Below are 21,813 nucleotides of genomic sequence, written 5' to 3'. Positions count from 1 at the left end.
AAGAAACTCTTGAAATTCGCTAAAAATAATAAAGTATAAAAATTGTTTATTTACATTCCATTTTTGATAACAAGGGTTTTGTTGTTTTGAATCTGATAATAAACGATTAATCCGAATTATCAAATTCTTAATCTAAAATCCAAAGATTTTCATTCAAACAAACACCCCTTGACGCGAAAGGGTTAAAAAGATCTCAAATGGAAGTCAAGGCCAACAAACAACTCATTCATCCATGTTTTAGTATATCGTCTATACATAATTTTGACTAAAATTGATATTAAGGTTCAAAAGTCAAATACAAAATTTAACTATTTCTTTTTGGGGTTTTTTTTGTTGTTTTTATAAAATGATTATTTTAATGATAATTCACTGTCTAATATTTTAGTGACCTTTCACAGACAGTTCTTTAAACCTTTCACTCTCGCACATCTCCACGTCAAGAGTATCATACTTATGTATGTACATAGCTAATGTAGCTAAGGCAAATGAGGAAGACACAGTGAAAAATTGATAAGCGCGCATACATCACCTAATCATTACACTGCTGTTGAATTTCCACCCAAAATCTTGCCGGCAATAAATAAATTTTTATTACAAACTCTACCGGATGTCTATTTCTCGAAGAAAAATGGGCTTGATTGGATGCTGGGTTTGTCAATAAAATTCTTTTTTTGGGAAACGCCCTTTGGATTATCTCTCACTTTACTCCTTTACCACCACCAACCATCATCGATAAATCCCATGAAGAATTTTTGTTTCGTACATTTTTACTTCATGATAAAGTAAAAGAAAAAATAACCATCATCGACATCCCACATTGCCTGTCGAAGAATTTAACTTCCTACTCGCAATTGGAGAGACACTTTTGAATTGAAATTTCACCCAACAGCATGTTTTTCTGGAAATTGTAATGCACGCGGAGATTTTGTAAAGCGAAAGAGAGTTTGGAGGCGACAATTTTCGCCTCCACCCAAAGTAATTTTTACTGCTGTTAATTTCTTCCCTCGCACCACTTGACAAGCCACACAATTTTATGGAAAAATAGCCCAGTTTGTTGCATGCGAAGCCATATGGTGGATTTTTGTCCGAACAGGTGCTCATAGAAAGCCCCAGAAAATGCCAAAAGGGTTGAAAAGGTAGCAGGAGTGAGAAAAGACTGTAATTATCTACAATTTACGATTTATTCTCATGAAAAAATCATTAAAAAAAATAACGTCAATGTATTGCTTTATTCAATGAAAGAGATTTTTTTTAATTTCAAATTTAATTAATAAATTAACAAAATGAATTCTAACGTAGGGGAGGGCGGGGCTAATAAAGTCAATTAAGGGTTTAGAAAAAGCTTAAAATAGCATATTTCCTAGCTAGATAGAAGAAAATGATCTGAGAAAGAGTTATAGGGCACTAAATCTCCTAAAGAAATGGGCTATATATTTCGCTTTATCCATTTGGGAAATATAATATTTTGAGCTTTTTTTAAACCCTTAAGTGACTTTTTTAACCCCGCTCTCCCCTAACGTTTGTAATTGAAATTATGTAATTAATAAAGCTATTAAAATAAGTAAATACAAACGCTTAACGTGACGTGTGGAGCTAAAGAAAACTAAAATTTTGGGCCCTATTCAGCGACCAATAACAAGGGTTTTGATAACAAAAAAGTTTCAGATTGTTTGTCAAGAAAATTCGGACCGTTCGCTAAAATTTAATTTATTTGTCAAGATTTGGATTATTCGTCAAGTTTCAGATTATTCGTCAAAATTCGGATTATTTGTCACAATTTGAACTCTGTCAAGATTCAGATTATTCATCAAGAAGATTAAGATTATTGGTTAAGTATTTTAGAACTATTCTTCAAGAAGTTTTTAACAATTCGATATGTTCGTCATCATTATATCTATTCGTCAAGTTTAGGATTATTCATTTAGTTTTGGATTATTCTTTTTGCTAAGATTCGGATGATTCGACAAAATAATCGAAATATTCGGCAGATATTTCGCGTCTATATGTGAAACATAAAAACAATTAAACAAGCGCTGTTTTTATCACGATATTCATTCTGTGGATGCGTCTTTTTAGCCTCTAAATGAGCGCGAAAGGGTTAAGCCTTTTTCTGTGAAAGAGTTTTTAAGATTTGTCATTAATTTTAGAATGAATTTCAATACTCTGATTACATTGCATTTTGAGACAAGAACTTCGGGGGTTGATTTAGAAGATTCCATCTCAATTTATAACATTTGAGTGTTCCATGCAGAAGAAATAAAAAACATTGAACAAATATTCAGTTTATTTTCTTCTCATGAACAAACAGTCAAACACAACATTTTTATCTCTGACAGAATTTGCATGAATGTGACGCAAAATTTATGATTTTTTTTTGACTTTACACACAAATTTTTTTTCTGGGTGCTAAAAAAATGGCAAAAATATCGCACGCCGAAAAGTAACTAGAAAAAAAAAAGAGTCTCAATGTGTTTACCCTGCGTTGTTGATTCGATAAGATTCCCCTACACATGGTTGGACACTCTGAGAATTTTTTTTTCAATATGTTGTCCTCCGCTTGGTCCTAAAAGATATATGTGTTGTGTATGCAATGTATGTAGTATTAGAAAAATGTCTATGCAAGCAGAAATTAGGAGTCTTATCGTGTGGGTTCTATGTGTAAATAAATGATTTTTTTTCGGGTGGATAGAAGGGGGGAAAGGGCTCGTGTTTTGTGGACATAAGATTTGTGGAGAATTATTCTGTGTAATGTCCAAGTTTGGTAAATGTTCCTACAAGAAGCAAAAGAGTAAAAGAATAAAAAGAAAACAGTGTTCTGCTGATGTGAAATTTTATTATAGTCTCTCTCTCTCTTACTTTTTTTTAACACCGAATTATATTCTTGTGTGTACTCGAGAGAGTATTTTCGCATGGCACAAAACCACACAATTTCTAGACTATCTGACGACTTTTCCGCTCAACACCAACGACGAAAAAGCAATTGAGCGTTGTCTATTACATACAAAATGCACTGAAAATGTCACAACATATCACGGTTCTTTCGTAAAATGGAGGGAAATTGTTATGTAATGACCGCTTGAAGGCACATCGTGTACAAAAATGGGAGATAATTTATTTTGTATATCGCTCAAATTGATGAATGAGGTTCATTGATAGTAATTTATTTGTTTTCTCTATTCATGACAAATTCAGAATGAATTGAGATTTCACAAAAAGGATTTTTTCTACTGAAAAGTTGCAAAGAGGGGATGTTTTTTTTTGTTCTTATTGATGTAGAGATAAATTCAGAGCTTTATTGTAGTTCTATGTTGTTAGAATAATCATTTTATTCTCAAAATTAATTTATTTGAATGATTTTTGAAGGAAAAAAAAAACATCCAAGAGTAGATTTGAACTGAAGGTTTTTGCATTGTAACGTTGCATCCTTGTCCACTGCACTATATTTTTCTATGAAGAATCATTGAATGAAGTAAGTACTGTGTATTGTATGGAAAATTTCTTTTTTTTTCTACAAGAAATGTAACCAAAAAAATCCCCAAGGGGGGTTAAAATATTCGAAAAAATATATAAATATAAAATATTCGTGAAAAAAATCAAATATTCAGAAATATTTGTCAAATGGTCAATAAAAAATTAAAATATTTGGCAGATGAATAAAAAAATAGGTCAGATTGAAGAGCAAAAGTTTAATTGTAAAAGAAGTGCTAAATTCAAGCTGAAAGAGTATAAACGTTACACGAATTTTAGTTCTAAAGTGACTCAGATCTAGAGACAAATATCTAAGAAGTACCTACTAAATTCAAGCAAGAAAATTACTAAATTCAAACCTAAAATGCATTAAATTTAACTCTAAACGTGGTAAATTCCAACCCTCAAAGTACTGAATTTAAGCATAAAAGTAGTAAAATTTAATCAAAAAATAGTTGTTTTAGCCGGTTTTATCAGAATGAAAACATTTGAATTATTTGCACAATATTCGCGGATGATTCGCCAGGAAAATCAAAATATTTGACTGATTAAAACCCCTTGAAAATCCACCAAGATACTCCCAATCATCGTACAGGAATGTTCTCAAGCAAAATATATAAATTCTCCGGCATATGAGGGAAAGTGCAGCATTCTAAAATAACTTTGTGATTTTTCCCTTTAGCCTGAAATTGAGTAACGTGAATTTGGGATATATATTACAGAGTATATGCCCATGGAGAAGGCATAGGAGATTGAATTTATTTTTAGAAGAGATTATAAGAAGCTGTATGTTTATCTTTGGGTTGTTTCACCACTAAAATTGATCGTGATTTTTTTTATTGATATTTCTCGTGCCCGTGTTGGAAGAATAAAATGTTCCATGTGTCTGGAGTGAGATGGAGGAGACAGAGATGGGATATTTTTTTCAAACAAAAAGAATGTTTTGTGTACCATCGTTTGCAACTGTTTGGTTGAATTCTAACTTGCAGTGTCCATCTTCTAATTTATTTATTGACACGAAAGAGGTGTTTTCTTGGTGAGGTTGGTTAACAACAAGAACAAAAAGAAAAGAGAGACCCAGGAGAGTCTCGGCGACTGACGATTGCACGCAGGATGGATGGGAAGGTGGGCGAAGAGGAAAAAAGTGAGTGTGAGTGGGCAGATGAGAGGGAAAATTTATTATTATAACAATAAATACACATTTGAACAAATACAAGAGTGGTAAAGGGTGAACACTATTGACACAGGTGTATTTGCCTAATGAGCATAGCCAAATAAATATGGCATAGGGAGGAGGAAGAGAGAGAGAGGTGAAATCCACGATATTATTGAGCTAATAGTAAAAATGATGTTTGTATGCTATTTCGTGTTTTTTACCTACTTATTCCCTTCCTTTTTTCCCGCCATCTTCTAGAACCTTTAGAACATTTACTTGTCCGTTTTGTGTGATGATTGATAAGAACATTTTTCTCTATTTAAAAAAAAGGGTTATTCATTAAAACGTCATAAAATTGACGTTTCTGTTTGTATTTTTGACAAATATTTTAAACTAATATAAAGTTAAAGATCTTTCTAAAAGTTAGTTTTATAGTTCTAAAAAAAATGAGAAAATTAAAATGTTTTATCATTGCTACCCCACTCTCCTGTATTTTTGCTCTTTTTCCTCGTAGATAATGGATCGTGAGGATTTTCGATTGGAAATACATACTTCTGTTTTATATCCGCACTACTTGACACGACGACCCAGAAAGACCCAATTTGGCGCCTTTGTCCACACTAACAAGTTATATTTTCGAAACAAAAAAGTTTCACTCCACCCACACAATTTGATTTACTTTTTCAATCATTCTTGTTCGCAAAGTAGTTTGAGTTCTCTTCGATTTTTTATACAACAACGCTAATTAACAAAGCTAAAGAGATTTATTGAGCTTTGAGATGTTTTCGAGTGAAAAGGAGAATTTAGTGTTCTGCCAGAATAGTTTCTGCATTGATTTGTTTGGGGATAAATTTATTTCTTCAGAATGATTAATTATTTACTTTGAATATCGTTAACCCTTTCGCTCTCTGAAAGCATAATGTTTCAATGTTTCCATGTTTTATGCAATTATGAAAGGGTTAACAAATAAAATACTTTAACATTAAATTAAAGGAAAAGTTCTTGTGGAAGAAAGGAAATTCTAATTCTAAATTTAAAGGTTAAATCCGTCAATTTCTTTATGTTTTATTTGCAAATTTTAATTAGTTTTATAATTTCTCAGAAAAATAAAACTAACTGTGACTTTTCGCGGGAAATGTGATTTAAAAAAAATGTCAAACAATTTTAATAAAAAGAATATTTTTGCAAGAATTAACGACTCTTCTGAAGAAAAATTAATTTTTTTTTTGAATTTTCTCCATAAGTTTGAGTAAGATTTCCCAAGAAACTCTTTCAAAGAAGGAACCCGTGTCTACGCACCCGTTTTGCGTACTTTTCTGCTTATTTTCCTCGTCATTGGCATGTCTTTTTTTTGCTTCCCGCGACACTGCACACGAGGTTAAAGACTCAATTAATTTTATTATTAAATATTTGCTTTTTTTGCAAATTTGGAGAATTTCACAGACACAGAGAGGAAGGGAGAAAAAAAACGACGAAAGAGAGAAAAATTAAGCATAACCAATGGCATAAATTGTTGCGCGTTTCCTTTTGCATTTCTCCACTTAATCAATTCCATGGAAATTGCTATGGCAAAAGAAGTTGTGAATGAAATGTCACCCAACGTACACTGCTCCAATAATCACGTTATTTTGTGAACACCGCCGTTGATCTTTCAGTGCTCTTTTCTTTTCTTTAAAAAAAAAAAAAAACTTCTTTCTTGTGTGGAAATTATAGTAATTAGAGAGACCTTTTCCTGCGTTTCACAAGCAAATTTCCATTTGAGATTATTATTTATTGCCACTCACAGTTGAATGTATCAACTTTAATATGTTGGTGGATATGATAGCCGGAAATTACGACAATTTGGTGTTGAATTTCTTATGTATTAAGCGACGCTGACATCAAACAAGTGGTTAGATACTCGCGGTTGTTTTTTTATACCTTCAAAAAAACATCTCAAAATATGCGCTATAATTAAAGACTTTTTTTCACGACTAATTTTCACTCCAATTTATCACACGATATTGAAAAGAGTTTCTTTCTACATCCACAAAATATTCATTTTCTTTGGTATTTTATGGGATATTTCTTTTGATTTTTTTTTTATAAAATAAAATTAATTTTGATAGATCAGACAGGTTAGATGTTTTTTTTTATATAACAGGAAATTTATTTACTAATTATTGCTTAAAAAACCTTTTTAGAGTTGAAATGATCACTTTTAGGGCTTAAATTTAATACTGAGGCTTGAATTTAGTACCTTTTGGTCTTAAATTTAATAAATTCAAGGCCTGAATTTAGCACCTGTTAGGCTTAACTTTAATACCTTTTTAAGCTTGAATTCAGTAGTATTCATTCTTAAATTTAGCAGTTCTTAGACTTAAATTTAATACATTTTAGGCTTGAACTTAACACCTCTCAGGCTTAAATTTAATAATTTTAAGGCTTGAATTTAGAACCTTTTACGTTTAACTTTAATATCTCTTTAGGCTTTTTAATACATTTTAGGATAGAACTTAACACCTATTAGGCTTAGTTTTAATACCTATTTAAGCTTTAATTTAGTAGTATTCATTCTTGAATTTAGCACTTTTTAGGATTAAATTTAACACATTTAAAACTTGAATTTACCACCTTTTAGGTTTAAATTTAGAACTCGTTTAGGCTTAAATTTAACACATTTTAGGGTTGATTTTAGCAGTTTACATGGAAATTACAATGAAAATGAGAAATAATCTCTTTTCACTTTGTCACATGCCCCACAAAATTTACATTTAACTTTAGTGGAGTCAAACGTATGAATTGTATTTATTATTTTCTATTTAGAATTCCAATTTTGTGGGTTTTCCTGCCTTCTCCGCGTATGTGTGTGCGTGGCTCTGTGTGGCGGGTCTTGTGGGTAAACATTAAAATCGCAAATTGGGTGCGGTTCATCAATTTGCGCGCCAATTGAATGAATAAAATGTCTCATTCGCGGGGAGGTTTTGAATGCCAGGAAATGTTCTCGCGCAAAAGAGGTGTGTGAGCTCTGGAGCTCTTTTTTTTTCTTCTTCTTCAAACCATATCTATGTTAAAAATATTCATTAAATGCATCCTTTTAGTCGGCAAAATGTATTTTCAAAAAAAAACAGATAAGGAAACAAACAATACTCAGACGCAATATCACACGAAGCTAAAAAAAAATTGATTGATTTATTTTTAAACGATAGCAAGATGCTCATTTTAGCATTGGACTTTATAAATAAATTTCATTCATCATGAATAATGATGTATGATTAAATATTAATAGAATAATGAAGGTTTTCTTCTTCTCTTGTTGTTCAATGAGGAATCCAAGAAGGAGGCAGTGTGACAAAACATCCGACAAATGAGTTGAATTATTCATTAAAATCGTCTGTGATAAGAATTCTCTTGAAATCTCGCGCGCTTACAAATTCATTATGTTAATCCTAATAGTTTCCTCTTTCTCTTATTTTTTTTCTTTTCAATAAATACACTCAAAATTCCACCAGAGATTAGGTTTGAAATTTGAATTGACTTTTTTATGTTATGAAATTGATGTGCGTGTAGATTTTAATATTCAAAATACAATAGACAGTTCAATAGTGGACTGAAGAAATTTTAATGATTCCCCACAACTTGGGCTTCTGCATAAATAAATTTTTTTCTTGTGTATTTTCGGTGTAGGGACAACGTTTTTTTTTATTATTATTAATTCACATTCAAAAGGCTGAATGAATTTTTAAGCTGGGAGGGTGGGCATAATGTATTATCATACACATCTCTTGCCACCATAAATGGGTAATAAAATTATTATTGAAGAATCGATTCTCCTTTTGTTAGGGATTGCGTCTTCAGGGAATCAATGAGGTTGGAAAAGTTATTAAGCAAAAAAGTTTTGTCCCCTTGACAAAGAAGAAAGGGAAAATGGGAACTATTTATAAATTTAGTTTAGCTAAATGTCAATTCGAATTTTTAACGAAGAATATTTATTTGCTGACAAAATCTATGATTTTGCTTACAAAATTTAAGGCTATGCTGACAAGAAATTAACTAATTTCAAAAAGAATAATTATTTGCTGACAGAATCTCTGTATTTGCAGACAGAATCTTTGAATTTTTTGACAAAATTTAAAAGACTTCTGACAAGAAATTTATTATTTCTTACATTTTAGATGTCAGTTTCATCTATCAAATTATCAAAAACTTGACATTAAACTTTTTTCAAATCCTTTTCGTATTTTTTTCACACCACTTTACCCCATTCTCCTCTACTCCCATTCAGTGCTACTTGTACTTCACTGTGTGACGAGAAATCGATGAGAAGATAAATTTTCTTATTTTCAACAATAAATTACTCGTATTTACACAACATTCAATGCAAAAAAAAAACAAGAGAAAAATTAATAACTAAAGATTAATAAATTAAGTGCCATTTCCTTCTTAAAATAAATAAATTTAAAGAAATATTGTGGAATTGGAAAGAAGAGTTTGACGTCAGATCATCATTTAGCAAACGTGGTGGATCGCCTAAAGTTTATTGCCCAATCGCTAAATTGCTTTGATTGCTTAAGTGGCAAAGTATATCTGCAATTGTTTCTAAAAATACCCAAAATTGCCCATTGACTGAACTTCCTCATCCACCCCATTAAATTGAATTTATTCTACAAATTGTTTCGATAATTCGACAATTTCCACCATTTTCGATGCATATTTCGTGGAATTTAATGGTAATTTTTGTGGGAAAATCCCATGCTATATGGTGAAAATTATTGACAAAGTGCGCACATTTTTTGCGGGAACTTTGGTCCCCGTAAAAGCAATTAAAAGTTCGTGCAAAGCTTTAGGGTACCCACGGGTAGATAACACCTCTTCATTTTGGAGTGCCTGACCACAAGTCATTATAGATTGGCGTTTGATTAGGTGGAGAATAAAATTTATCGCTCTGTGCCCCCCTCATTGAATTTGAAGAAAAAAATCCCCGCAGAGACACATTTGACAAGCAATTCATCAATTAAACGACATATTGGGTAGTCAAAGTGAGACTCTATGCGTGAGGGTGATGGAGAAAGAGAGTTGGTTGTAAATTTAAATACAGGTGTGGGTTGTTTGAAAGCCTTTTTTCTTCATACGGGCGAACTGCGCAGGAAGATGGAAACAAGATGTCTCAAATTGCGTTTATTTATGTATTTTATGCACTGTTCAAATAAATCGTACATTGAGGCTCCACCTCCAAGGTGAGCCAATGAAAACACTTTGCACGAGTTCATCAGCCAATCAGAGAGCTCAGAGACATGAAATTTCTTCTTCTTATTCTCTTAGATGGCAATAATGATTTATTTTTTGGATTGAATAAAGAAATAATTTAATATTCAAAATATACAATGAAAATTAATATGTCGGTGAAAAGGAGCGTGTAAGATGGGTAAGAAGAAGAGTATATAACAGAGGAAGATGACGAGGAGTTCTTTAACGACTTGTCTGACAAGATTTTGAGTCAGTCGTGGAACGGAAGTCGAAGGCGGGTACAGCGTCTGATCGTTAGTTATTTTATGCGGGGCATCTTTATTATCTTCCTTTTGGGGACCATGGAGGTGCACAGAGATGTGACAGCATAAAAAAAAACAATAGTGCTCCATGTTAAACTGGCACCCTATGTGCGAAATTGTAGCCACACCATTCACTCCATCGAGACACTAACTAATTGCATTCAAGCTTATTCATTGTGAATGAAAAATTAACAAGATGAGAGGAAGATTTTGCAAATGAGAAAACATTATTTTGTACATTTTAACCCTTTCGCGCCTACTGGTTATAGCCCAACGGTGTAATGTGTAGTTCAAACGTGAAACATTCATGAAAACATTGAATGCCTCAATGTTTCATGGATATTTTTCAACTATTTAACTATTTCGGGTTCACATGAAACATTGAAACATTCAATATTTTTATCTTTTTAAATGAATTTCTTTTGGAAAAAAACAATTAAATCATTGAAAATTCAGGAAAATCCAATGTTTCATGTTGGAACAATATAAAATCCAATGTCTTAGACAATTTTAATTGTATGAAATATGCGCGCTAATATTTCTATAATGAGTTTCAACAAAAAAATTGAAACTTATTTGAAACATCATCAAAAACACTTCAAAAAATCTTAAATATTTTCTCAAGAAAAAAAGCGACTTTTTGCTTTTGAAGTAAATGCAGTAAGCTACACCCCGAAGGTATTCAGGGCTAATGAGACGCAATGCGATTTAAAATGAAGCAGCAAAAATTCTTTTCAACCCAACATGCAAATTTTGGTGCATTTTCCATGCCCAAAGCATAATGAGAGGTTATCGTGACCCCTCAATTTCTGCTGTACGAAAAGGTAAAAAAAATGCAAATAAAATTGGCAATTTGGAACACAAATTAGGGGGCACTGTGACATTTTACAGCAGTGTAGGCAATTTCCTGTACACGTAGCATTTTTTTTTCATTCCTTCCACCTCCCCGTTGGTCCACTGCAGTATAAAATTTATTCATTTCTTCGGCACTGATATTTTTTTCTTTCAAACCATTTCGTTGTCATTATTCTTGGGCCGAAAATGCGTATATAAAAATTTAAATGGAATTGGAGGAAGTCTCCTCAAGTGATGTCTTCACAGAATATAGCTCCCCCCCGCCCCTCGTATATATATGAGAAGGAGGGTGAATGATGAAGAAAACAGAGGCGAGATGGTTACACAAAAAAATGCGAGAGAAGCAATTCGATGATTCAAAATGAATGTTAAGAGATGAAAAGATGTTGCACCTGGCCATCCGTTCGTTTTTTTTTCTTCTTCTTCACTCTTTCTCTCTCCTCCCTGCTTTTATTCTTCCTCCTTCAGTAACCCACCATCCTCATGGGCAAAGATGCTCTTTTGCTACTTTTTTGATTTTGATGCTACGTGGCCCAAGGAAGAGAGAAAAAATCAAAGAGTTTTTACTGTCAGATAGACAATCATTGTTTGAGCCAAGATAGTCGAGACAATTGAAACTTTATTATTGACTTAATTTCATTTTATTAATTTTCTCACAAAATTCTAACGTATTTTTTTGAATTTCATTCCATTTTAGAGCATAAAACATAAGATAATTTTTTTTTATTAAGACACAAAAAAAACACGAAAATATCATTAAAATTTTCATTCTAAACACAACTTTTCTTAAAGATTTTAACCCCATCAGAGGTGTCTAAAGCATCTTGAGAATTGGGAGAGAAAAACCTTCATATCCACAACACCTCCCTTACAGTGCACGTCTTCCTTATTTAGCGTATTTTTTTCCCTAATTAAAAGTTAAAAAGTTTTGATGTTTTCTTGTGTGTCAGAGACATGAAAATGATAAAAATAACCCCAAACGACCTTAATGTTTTCAGGAGTGGCACGGGGGGATGAGAAATCAGAAGGATTAATTTCGAAGGTGTCAATTTACACAGACAGTGAGAAAATTTGAGGTGAGACGTAGGCAAAATTTACACGCACCAAAAAAGGGAAAATACGAAGGTTTTTTAAAGCATCGAAGGGCATACAGTAAGGTTTCGGTGGACTGGCGGAGGGGAGAGGGGGAGACACACAGCAAAGAACACAAGTTGAATTTTAGAAAATATATTGTACAGCATAAGAGGAAATCACAAATTATGTGATTTTTCGGTTGTAATAAATCAAATTAGATGTAACAAGAGGAAGCCCAAAGTGGTTTTTATGCTCCATGAGCGACGCCAAAATCTTCTTCTTCCTCCCAAACAAAGCACCATGAAAGACAATTTGAGATAGTTTTCGTGTCCACAAGTGAGCCCCAAAGGGAAAGGGGATTTTTGGGTTTTTTTTCTTGTGATTTTTAGTGGCGTAATTAGACAGATAGGTTATTTAGGGATCTTAGAACCCTATAAGGACGTAAAAGGAACGTCAAGCCCAGAAAAACATAAAAATAAGAAATAGAATATTTAAAAGGAAGCAAATGTTTTAAAGAAGTCTAACGTTAGAATAAATGTCAAACGTTGTACAAGGAGTGGTAAACAAGAGTAAAAAATAGTAAACTTAAGGAAAGAAACGTCAAACAGTAGAAAATATAGGCATGTACGACCTAGGATCCGAGCTTTCTGTCGTTTACTCGGGGAGGTCGGTAATGAAGACGGCGGCAGTCGCAGTTTGGAGACGAAATAAACTTAATATTATTATTATTATTATTTATTTAATTTTTTAAAAAATTTTTGACAAGTTTTTTTTTGAAAATTTTGTAAATGATCCGAATTACTCCGTCATGGGGGCAAAATGATTCAGTGTGATTTTTAATAGAAATAAAGCGAATCAAACCAGAGGCCCGATTATGGAGTCAGGTCTCTAACCTCAAAAGTTTGACTTTCATTTTCTCCCAAAAGAAAATATTTTTCCAAGTTTTTTTCGACGATATTGAAGTAATGGAACTTCCCTACACACATTATGTTTAAATTATCACGATATTTTCAAGAGATTTTATTCTGTGACGATTTAAAAAATGTCGTATTGGCCACTTTGACCAGCAAAATCCTCTAAGGGTTAAGAATCAATTTTTCTAGATAATTTTTAAAACAAATTTAAAAAAATTTCTTGACCCTATTTGGATTAAAGCAAAGAAATTGTGATTATTTCGCAATTTCGCGGATTTAGGATAAATTGAGCCATAGAAATTCTACAAAGTTTGACAGTTTTAAACGTCAAAAATGTTGTTAGAAAATACTCCTCAAGATAAACATCTACTGATACATGTATGATGGTATGTAGCTATGCAGAGTACTCGTGCATGTAAACAGCATTAGTATGTATATTTTCCTTGAGATTCTTTGCCAAGAAATGTGCACGATTCTGCGAGGAAATTCAATGGAAATGATCTAAATATTGAAACAATTGCAATGCAACATTTTCTTCAGCAAGCAATGTGTCTATGTGGGAGGGGCTGGGAATGACAAATAATGTCTCTCTGGGTTTGTTTCTGCGCTGTTAGTCGTGAGAAAAGTGAGGCGCTCAAATGGCAAGAAAGGAATGAATGAATCGTCCGAAATGCTGAATGAGAAGATTCAATAGCTGTATGAATGGGTATTATAGTAGCAGATGTACGTTTTTTTTTTATTCTTCTTCAAACTTTGCCTATATAGCAAAAGCAATGTGTGTGCGTGCCTTTGAAATGAATGTTCTTTATTCCTTCTTTTTTGTATTATATATTTTTGCATGTTAGTTTGAGACAATTAAACATTTTTACCAATAAATGTCGCAAGAGGGGAACAAAATGGATTCAAGGCTAGATGAGGAGTTTTATTGTGTTTGGTATTCCACTCTATTCACCATCGAGATCCCATTCTTCATCACGTGTTCGCTTCTTTTGGGATGAAGAATGCCCAGAGGGAGAGAGAGAGCATGAAGTGCATAAGAATTTTTGCACTCGTTAACATTTTTTTTTGGATGACCCACATTGGGGATGAAATGGAGTGTGCAGAAGTTTTTTTTTATTGATGCGATTTTATTGCCAAACATCCTTTTACCCAAAAGCTGAAGGCACCACTCGATGATTCTTTTGTTGTCTTCCTAACGAGGCCATACGCTTATACAATGTCATTTACGACCGCTGAAATGATGCAAAGTGGCTGAGTGGAGGATCGTAAAAATGAATGGATTTTTAGCCATTTTAATAGATTTATTTTTATCTCTGTGGCGAGTTTCACTTTGATAGTGAAAACTGGTGAGATTTTGCCTCTCTGAAAGGAAGCAAGGAATATTTTATGCGCTCATTATCTCCCTGCGGGTTGCATAAAAACAGTGGCATTCACGTCCCCGGAGAGTTGTTTCTTTAAGTAGGGATTAAAAGAACTTTGTTTTTTTTTCTGATGATATTTCACTGTATTTCGATGTTGTTTTTTGATCGGAGACAGTCAATTAAAACGGACGTCTTTACGCTTTTAGCGACGTTTTTTTTTACCAGATTTATGTCACTATGTTGGTACTAAGATGTACATATTTTGTTTTAGAGCTTAATGATGGTTTAAAATAAACCGAAACGTCGCTGAAAGCATGAAGACGTGCGTTACAATTGACTGTCTCCAATCAAAAAAAAAAACAACATCAACTTTAAACAGTCGTTAAATTCTTCACTAACTGTATTTCAGTATCTTTTTCTGAAATTTGTTGTTTAAATTTAATATTCTTAGTTGAAAATATATTTTTTTACTCAATTCTCAATTGGAAAAAGAAAATTTATTGAGAAAAAAATAGTAACTGTGGTGGATTTGAACTCACGATACTTTCATTGCTAAGCTACACTTCTGCTGACTGCACTAAAATTATCAAGACAATTCCGTTGAAGTGCTAATACATGTGCAACACAATATCAATTTTAAATAAATTTTCTTTTATTTTCATTTCAGTTTGTCGAATTGGGCATTGTGACGTCCATTGAATCGAATCACAAGCAAATTGAATCAGCACGAAAGGGACAGGAAGTTTGTATAAAAATTGAACCACTTCCAGGTGAAACACCCAAAATGTTTGGACGACACTTTGAAGAGACTGATATGCTTGTTAGCAAGGTAAGAGTTCTCTTAATTTTATTTTTTGCTTTTGATTTTCCTTCAAGAAATTTTTTTTCGTAGCAATTTTGTATGTTTAAGCATTCATCTACGTGCACACACAATAAAATGGCATAATGTATTGCACAATTGGCGTAATGTGCGGCTATGTTAATAATAAAATGTGCGAATTTGATCGCATGTAAATTTTATAAATAAATTCCACGTCAGAGACTGCGTTTTGAGGATGAGTGCATTTAAAAACGCCCAAATGTTACGTGCTGAGTGAGTTTAATAGTGGTTTGTCACGCTTATTCAAATTACCACCTCACATTGGAAATATTTATGCAAACAAATTAAAAAAAAAACCTTCTCAAAGAGAATTTTAACTTCACACAAATCCCTTGAATTGTAGAAAAATGTTTTTTTCGTTGATTTGAGCACGAAAAAATTGCAACATTTTGTGTATAAAAAAAAAGGAAAATATTTTATTCAAGAATAAACTTAAATAATAAAATTATCTGTGAATGGGTTAAGAATTTAAATGAAAGCATGAGAGACACCCTATATTGCTATTAAAGAATTTTCTCATTTTGTGGCAATTTTTCTTGCAAGTAGAATTTGCAAATTATTGTTGTTACATACATTATCCCACGTGCGTTATGTGAAAAATTACATTTAAGTCTCAAATAATGTTTTTCATGTTGCTTTTTGTGCTTCACGTAAAATACGAATGAGCCACGCGAAAAGTTGTCGCGCCCACAAACTTCTTCATATTAGTTTGCCAACTCAATTCATCTGTGGTGATATTTCAAATTGTGAAGTGGATTTGATAAATTCTCCATCTGTTTTTAAAGAGAATCTCAAAGTCATAAAGAAATGTCATTTTTAAAGAGATAAATTTGAAAGGATCTAAAACAATGGAATAGAATTTTGAATTTCCATTCTGGAACTGAGAAAAGTGGAAAAACATCAAAAATATTTGAACAAAAGTCAAATTTTTGCACTTTTCTCAGCCCCTGAAGGGAAATTCAAAATTCTGTTCCGGTACATTTTCCACTGTCATGTCTTGTTTCATTTGCCTTTTACCCCATCAAAATCCATCTAGTAGATCCTGAGAAAACCTACCTTTGTGTTTTGAGGAAAATCGCAAGATGGCGTCTCACCTAAGATGGCCGAAAGAGATTTTCTTACTCATAAAAAATTAGGCTTTAAATGTGACCAACACCAGAAAACCGAGTTTTAGAAAAACCCCAAGAAAAATGAAAACATTAAAAGTAGGTATGTCAATTCTAACAGTTTGTCCAAGAGATTGTCTTCCTAACGAGGCCATACGCTTATACAATGTCATTTACGACCGCTGAAATGATGCAAAGTGGCTGAGTGGAGGATCGTAAGAAAAAATTAATCGAAATAGTTGGAAGATTTTTCCAATTTTCATATTAGATAGTATACATTAGAAATCGATTTTTAGCTCTTTTCTAGGTGAAAATTTCAAATTTAACGCAAAAAATAGGGAATTTGTATGGAAACATGTAAAATTCATCGAAAACTCATTTATTTTTTTTGGTTATAGCGCCCCTTGCGGTCATTTTTGAAACTTGTGATATTCTAGAGAGTTGTAAGGCTTGTTGAGATCTTTCATTTGAGCCCAAGTTGATCAAAATCGGTCAAGCTGTTTTTGAGTAATGGTCGATTTTCGATGAAAAATTGTGGCGGCTATATTGGCTAAACGGCTTGACCGATTTTCGAAAGTGAGGTATCGTTGGAAAGGTCTTAATAGCTCCTACAACATACTAAAATTTCAGACCTCTAGCTATAATAGTTGTAATTAATAGCTACGTCAATTATTTGTCAAAAATACGTCAAATAAAGCAATAAATGAACGTTAAAACGTTAAAACTTTAATAATTTTAACGTCTATTTTATGAGAAAAAAGAAAAAAAGTTTTAATTTAAAAAATTAGCACCTTTTTTGCCCACATACATCTCTATTAAAATGTAGATCATAACTTGTGACAGAAATTCAAGCATTTTAATACGTTTGGAATTCCCTTCTACGAAATGCATTTATTTTTGCAATTATCTTTGCATAAATTACACCTCGTTTCACACTTTTAGCAACATTCTCGGTGAACTTTCAATTAATATTGATTGGAAGGCGGAGGGGGGGGGGGTTATTGATTGATTTTTGCATAATTAAAACCATCTGTTATTCCACTCAATTCACCCACTCTGTGGTGAAAAAAAAAGATTGGCTATGAAGAAAAAAAATTCAGAGAATTTCACAAGAATGTCCATTTATGTTTGGAGACGATGTTGGGGGAATATGATTCAAAGGTTCAAATTTCATTGCTTTTTGATGATTTCTCAGTTGCTTTTTGATTTATCTCATGGGAGATATTTTTGGGATATCGCACGAAGGTTTCATATGTTAACAGGAGGTGGAGTATGTTGGGGTTATTTTGTGTGAAATGTTCAACGTATTGATTTTAGAAAGATGCAAATGGAATTGTCTTTATTGGTCGTTTTGAATTTGCCAATAGAGGGCGCAGGAGAGATGACAAAAATCCCAATAGAGGGCGATAGTAAAGGGGTTAATTAATGGAAAAATTCAATGATTCGATTGTAGGATATTTCTCAGTGAACAACCCATCAAATGAATTGGAATTTAAAAGTGATTAACACCTAAATAACATAATTTTATTGGTGACTTTCTTACTTTTGACACATCGAAGCACCATTAAAGTGTTGGCGGAGGAAGATTGGCGAGATTTTCTCTCGGCATTCACATTGCCTACAAGTCTGTTTGTTTCTTTCTTTTTTTATTGTCAGTTGATTCGTTGTTGGGTGTTTTGTTAAATTGATAGCAATTTTATTCATATAGTGACAAGTTTTATGCCTCTTCTCATTATGCAGTCATTAATTTGATGAAATTCCCAACTCCTTAATTAAATTATATATTATGTGGCTGTGTAATTGCTCACAGTGTGTGGTACGAAGGAAACCACCCCTCCCCTCTCTCTATATATAGTACGTTTATTGAAGGTAACAACGACTAAGGCAGAAAAAAAACGCAGCATAGAAACTCAATAGAAACCACACACTTGAATGGCGTGAGGCTCATTCATAAATTTCCACCCTCAAACAGTTGATGATTGTGGTGGGTGTAGATGCGATGTGAAGGAGAAAAGGAAAAAAAAATAAAGCACAAGCACACCCTCAAATTGGGATATTAATTTATTTAATTGCAATAAATTTAATGATTTTATGGCGGCATTTTTTCAGCTTCATATCCGTGGGTGGATATTTTAATTGTCATTAAATTAAAATATGTATGAATGCACGTTGTGGCTTCATTCTGATTTTCCCGGGGATTTCATTGATTTTCCACAGCAGGGTACGTTGTCCTGGGAAATTCATGACGTTCCCGAGGGTTCAAAAAACCCTACAAAATGCGCATGACTGACCTATATATTTTCTCTGGGTCTCCAGGAAAGTTGAGCAAAACTTGAAAGTTGAGTTTGAACTCTGTGAGAGCTTCAAACGTGCCTCGTTCTTCATTTTAAGGTCATTTTGCTTTCTTTTCTGCTAAAAATAAATCCCTAAATACAGAAAAGATTTTGAGGGAGAAGTTGCATAAAAATAATAAATTAAATCATTTTTGTTTTCGTTTTATGGAATTTTCCATCAAGGTGTGTTTACCTGGGAAATATTTTAATTTTCTGGCGAAGCATTTGAATATTGGCAAATCCGAATATTTTAATTTACATAAACAACCCTTACTGATAACTAAATCACTTTTTTCAGCCTAATTTAGTACTTTTCAGGCTTGAATTTAGAACATTTTTAAAAGTACTTTGTGGGCTTTTTCTCCTCAGTCTGAGCCTTTCTTGTACTAAAATTCGAATAACTGTTTTCGTAATAAATTTAGTACTATTCAGGCAAAATTTAGAACTTTTGAGGCTTGAATTTAATACTTTTGAGGCTAAATTTAGTACTTTTGAGACTAAATTTAGTACTTTTAAGGTGTTCAAGAATGAACATGAATTGTTAGCACTTCTAAAGTGCATTCCTCCCAAAATAAGTAAGCCCATAGAAACTTCCAAAAAGTCCAGAGTACTCCCAGAGTACATTCCTCCCAAAGTTATTATGTCCCATAGTAACTCCCAAAAATCCAAAGTACTTCCAGAGTACGTCATTCCCCAAATCAATAGTCATATCGTTTGCAAATTAACAACAGAATTTGCAAGCTTTGTGTCTTTTGCATTTCCTTTGCACCTTGCACTAACCCAAATTAGTTGTAAGCATTTTCCCCCACTCTCAGTGGGACCAAAACCCAGTGTACAAAAATTGTATAAATAGGTTAAGATTTTTTAATAAAACATGCATTCCACCAGGAAGGTTCTTTTGATTCCCTTCCACCTCCAGGCTAGGCCTGGAGAAACCATAAGCGCAAATACCCATTTGCTGCTTTTCGCCAAAACCCACCGGCGAAACCAAGTACTCAAGGAAGTATCTTGGCCGGGATAAATTTCTCTGCGAGGCAGCTTCAAAGCGCCCAATCACGCTACGGGTGGCCCCTTTCCAGTAAGGAGCCTTGTCACATCGACATACCCGGTGGATTCTATAATCCTAGCGTGTCTGGCAGGCCAAGTCCTCCATAGAGATAAATTTCCCCCCAAAACTACCTTGAGGAAAGACCTGAGTTACACAAGGAATTTCTCGACTGGATAAGCCGAGATTTTTCTTGGTGTTTTTGTTAAGTGAATTTATTCCTTAACATAAGGCCTGAATTTAGTAGGTATTTTTTGGGGCTTTTTCTCCTCAGTCTGAGCCTTTTTTAGTACTAATATCTAAAATTTTTTCGGATTGAATTTAATACTTTTTAGGTTAAATTTAGTACATTTGAAGCTAGAATTTAGGCTAAATTTAGAACTTTTGAGGCTACATTTTGTACTTTTGAAGCTTGAATTTAGTACTTTTGAGAATAAATTTAGTACTTTTGAGGCTTGAATTAGTACTATTTTGGCTAAATTTAAGATATTTCAGGCCTGAATTTAGCAGGTAGATTATGGGGTTTTTACTCCTCGATCTGTATTTTTTTATAACTGAAAATTAAAGAGGTGTCTATCAGCCGTAAAATTTAATTTCTTTAGGCGAATCTTCTGAATGTTTCCGGAAGATTTGAATAATTTTATTGAAAAACTCCCCTTGTTTTCACAGAATAATTAAACTCAAAAGAAATGAGAAAAACTAACTAACTACTTTGCACTGAAAAGAAAAAAAAATCAGCGAAAAGGAGCCCATGCGCTTGATATGGGCGAAGTACCTAATTGAAGGAAACGCAGAAAACAATTTTAACCCACCCAGTCTTGTAGGGAATCAAAAAAGGATAAAGAATCGCCAATAATATTCACCTTTTTCCACTGGGGTCACAACGAAAAAAGACAATAAAGTTTTGTAAAAATTCAAAAAAAAATTGGCCGCCATTCGCCATTTTGTTCATTTCAATGCATGAAGCATATGTTTCAATGATTCGTCATGAGCTTGTCGATGACAGTTTGACATTTCATTTATTTTGTTTTTTGGGAGAAAATAAAAAAAATTGCGTATTTTTTAGTTTAATTATCGTGGTAAATGTGTTTTACGTGTTGTTCGAAAGTGATTTTTATATCTGAATACCTGAAGGATGAATGAAGCACATCTCTCATTACAAAACAAAGCAATCCAAAAACATTGGTCGTTGATCGTCTTGAAGATGACTTTTTCACGAATTGAGAGATCCTCTGCGCTGGAATCCTTTGCGTTTCACACCACCACGACGGACAAGACGATGGATTGCTTGGTTTTGTGATTCCCTAGATGTTGTCATGCAAAACCTTACGATGTTTATTGGCACCACCTTTCCCAAGACCTTTTCCACGACCAATGATGTGCTCGCTGAGACGGTCACAAACTGTGCGGGAATTCATCCTTCAGGTATTCAAATATAAAAATCACTCTTGAACAACACGTAAAACACATTTACCACGATAATTAAACTAAAAAATACGCAATTTTTTTTTATTTTCTCCCAAAAAAAATGAAATGTCAAACTCCCATCGACAAGCTCATATTGACGAATCATTGAAACATATGCTTCATGCATTGAAATGAACAAAATGGCGAATGGCGGTCAATTTTTTTGAATTTTTACAAAACTTTATGGCCTTTTTTCGTTGTGACCCCAGTGGAAAATGGTGAATATTTTTGGCGATTCTTTATCCTTTTTTGATTCCCTACAAGACTGGGTGGGTTAAAATTGTTTTCTGCGTTTCCTTCAATTAGGTACTTCGCCCATATCAAGCGCATGGGCTCCTTTCCCAAAAACATTCAATTAATTAATAATTAAACTAAAAAACAAATAAAATAGCTGAGAATTTTTTTTTTTAGAAATTTGTAAAATCTCTCTGTATTCCCTAATAAATGTAAAATTTTATTACTCATCCATGAAGAGAACTAATTTAAATTTCCTTGAAGCAATTAATGTCTCAAGGAACTTTCGTTGCTGAGGAGACTATGTTGTAGCTATGTGTACGTAAGCAACGAGCATTATATGTATGTATACAATGTATGAGGTATGCTTAGTGAATTTTCAGGACTTCCCA

At 33.1% G+C, this 21,813-nt stretch overlaps 1 protein-coding gene across 3 annotated transcripts in view; it reads left to right on the top strand.

Moving 5' to 3' along the window:
• LOC129791658 (eukaryotic translation initiation factor 5B) overlaps positions 1–21,813 on the top strand; it is an 87,585-nt gene that overhangs the window by 50,376 nt on the left and 15,396 nt on the right. For all 3 annotated transcript variants that reach the window (XM_055829922.1, XM_055829921.1, XM_055829920.1), the window contains one exon: positions 15,024–15,185. In XM_055829922.1, the coding sequence (XP_055685897.1) occupies positions 15,024–15,185 (162 nt within the window). The remainder of the gene's footprint in view (positions 1–15,023; positions 15,186–21,813) is intronic.

This window comes from Lutzomyia longipalpis, chromosome 3 (genome assembly GCF_024334085.1).
Source record: "Lutzomyia longipalpis isolate SR_M1_2022 chromosome 3, ASM2433408v1".
NCBI classification, from domain to species: domain Eukaryota; kingdom Metazoa; phylum Arthropoda; class Insecta; order Diptera; family Psychodidae; genus Lutzomyia; species Lutzomyia longipalpis.
This window is presented reverse-complemented; position numbering and strand designations above follow the sequence as displayed.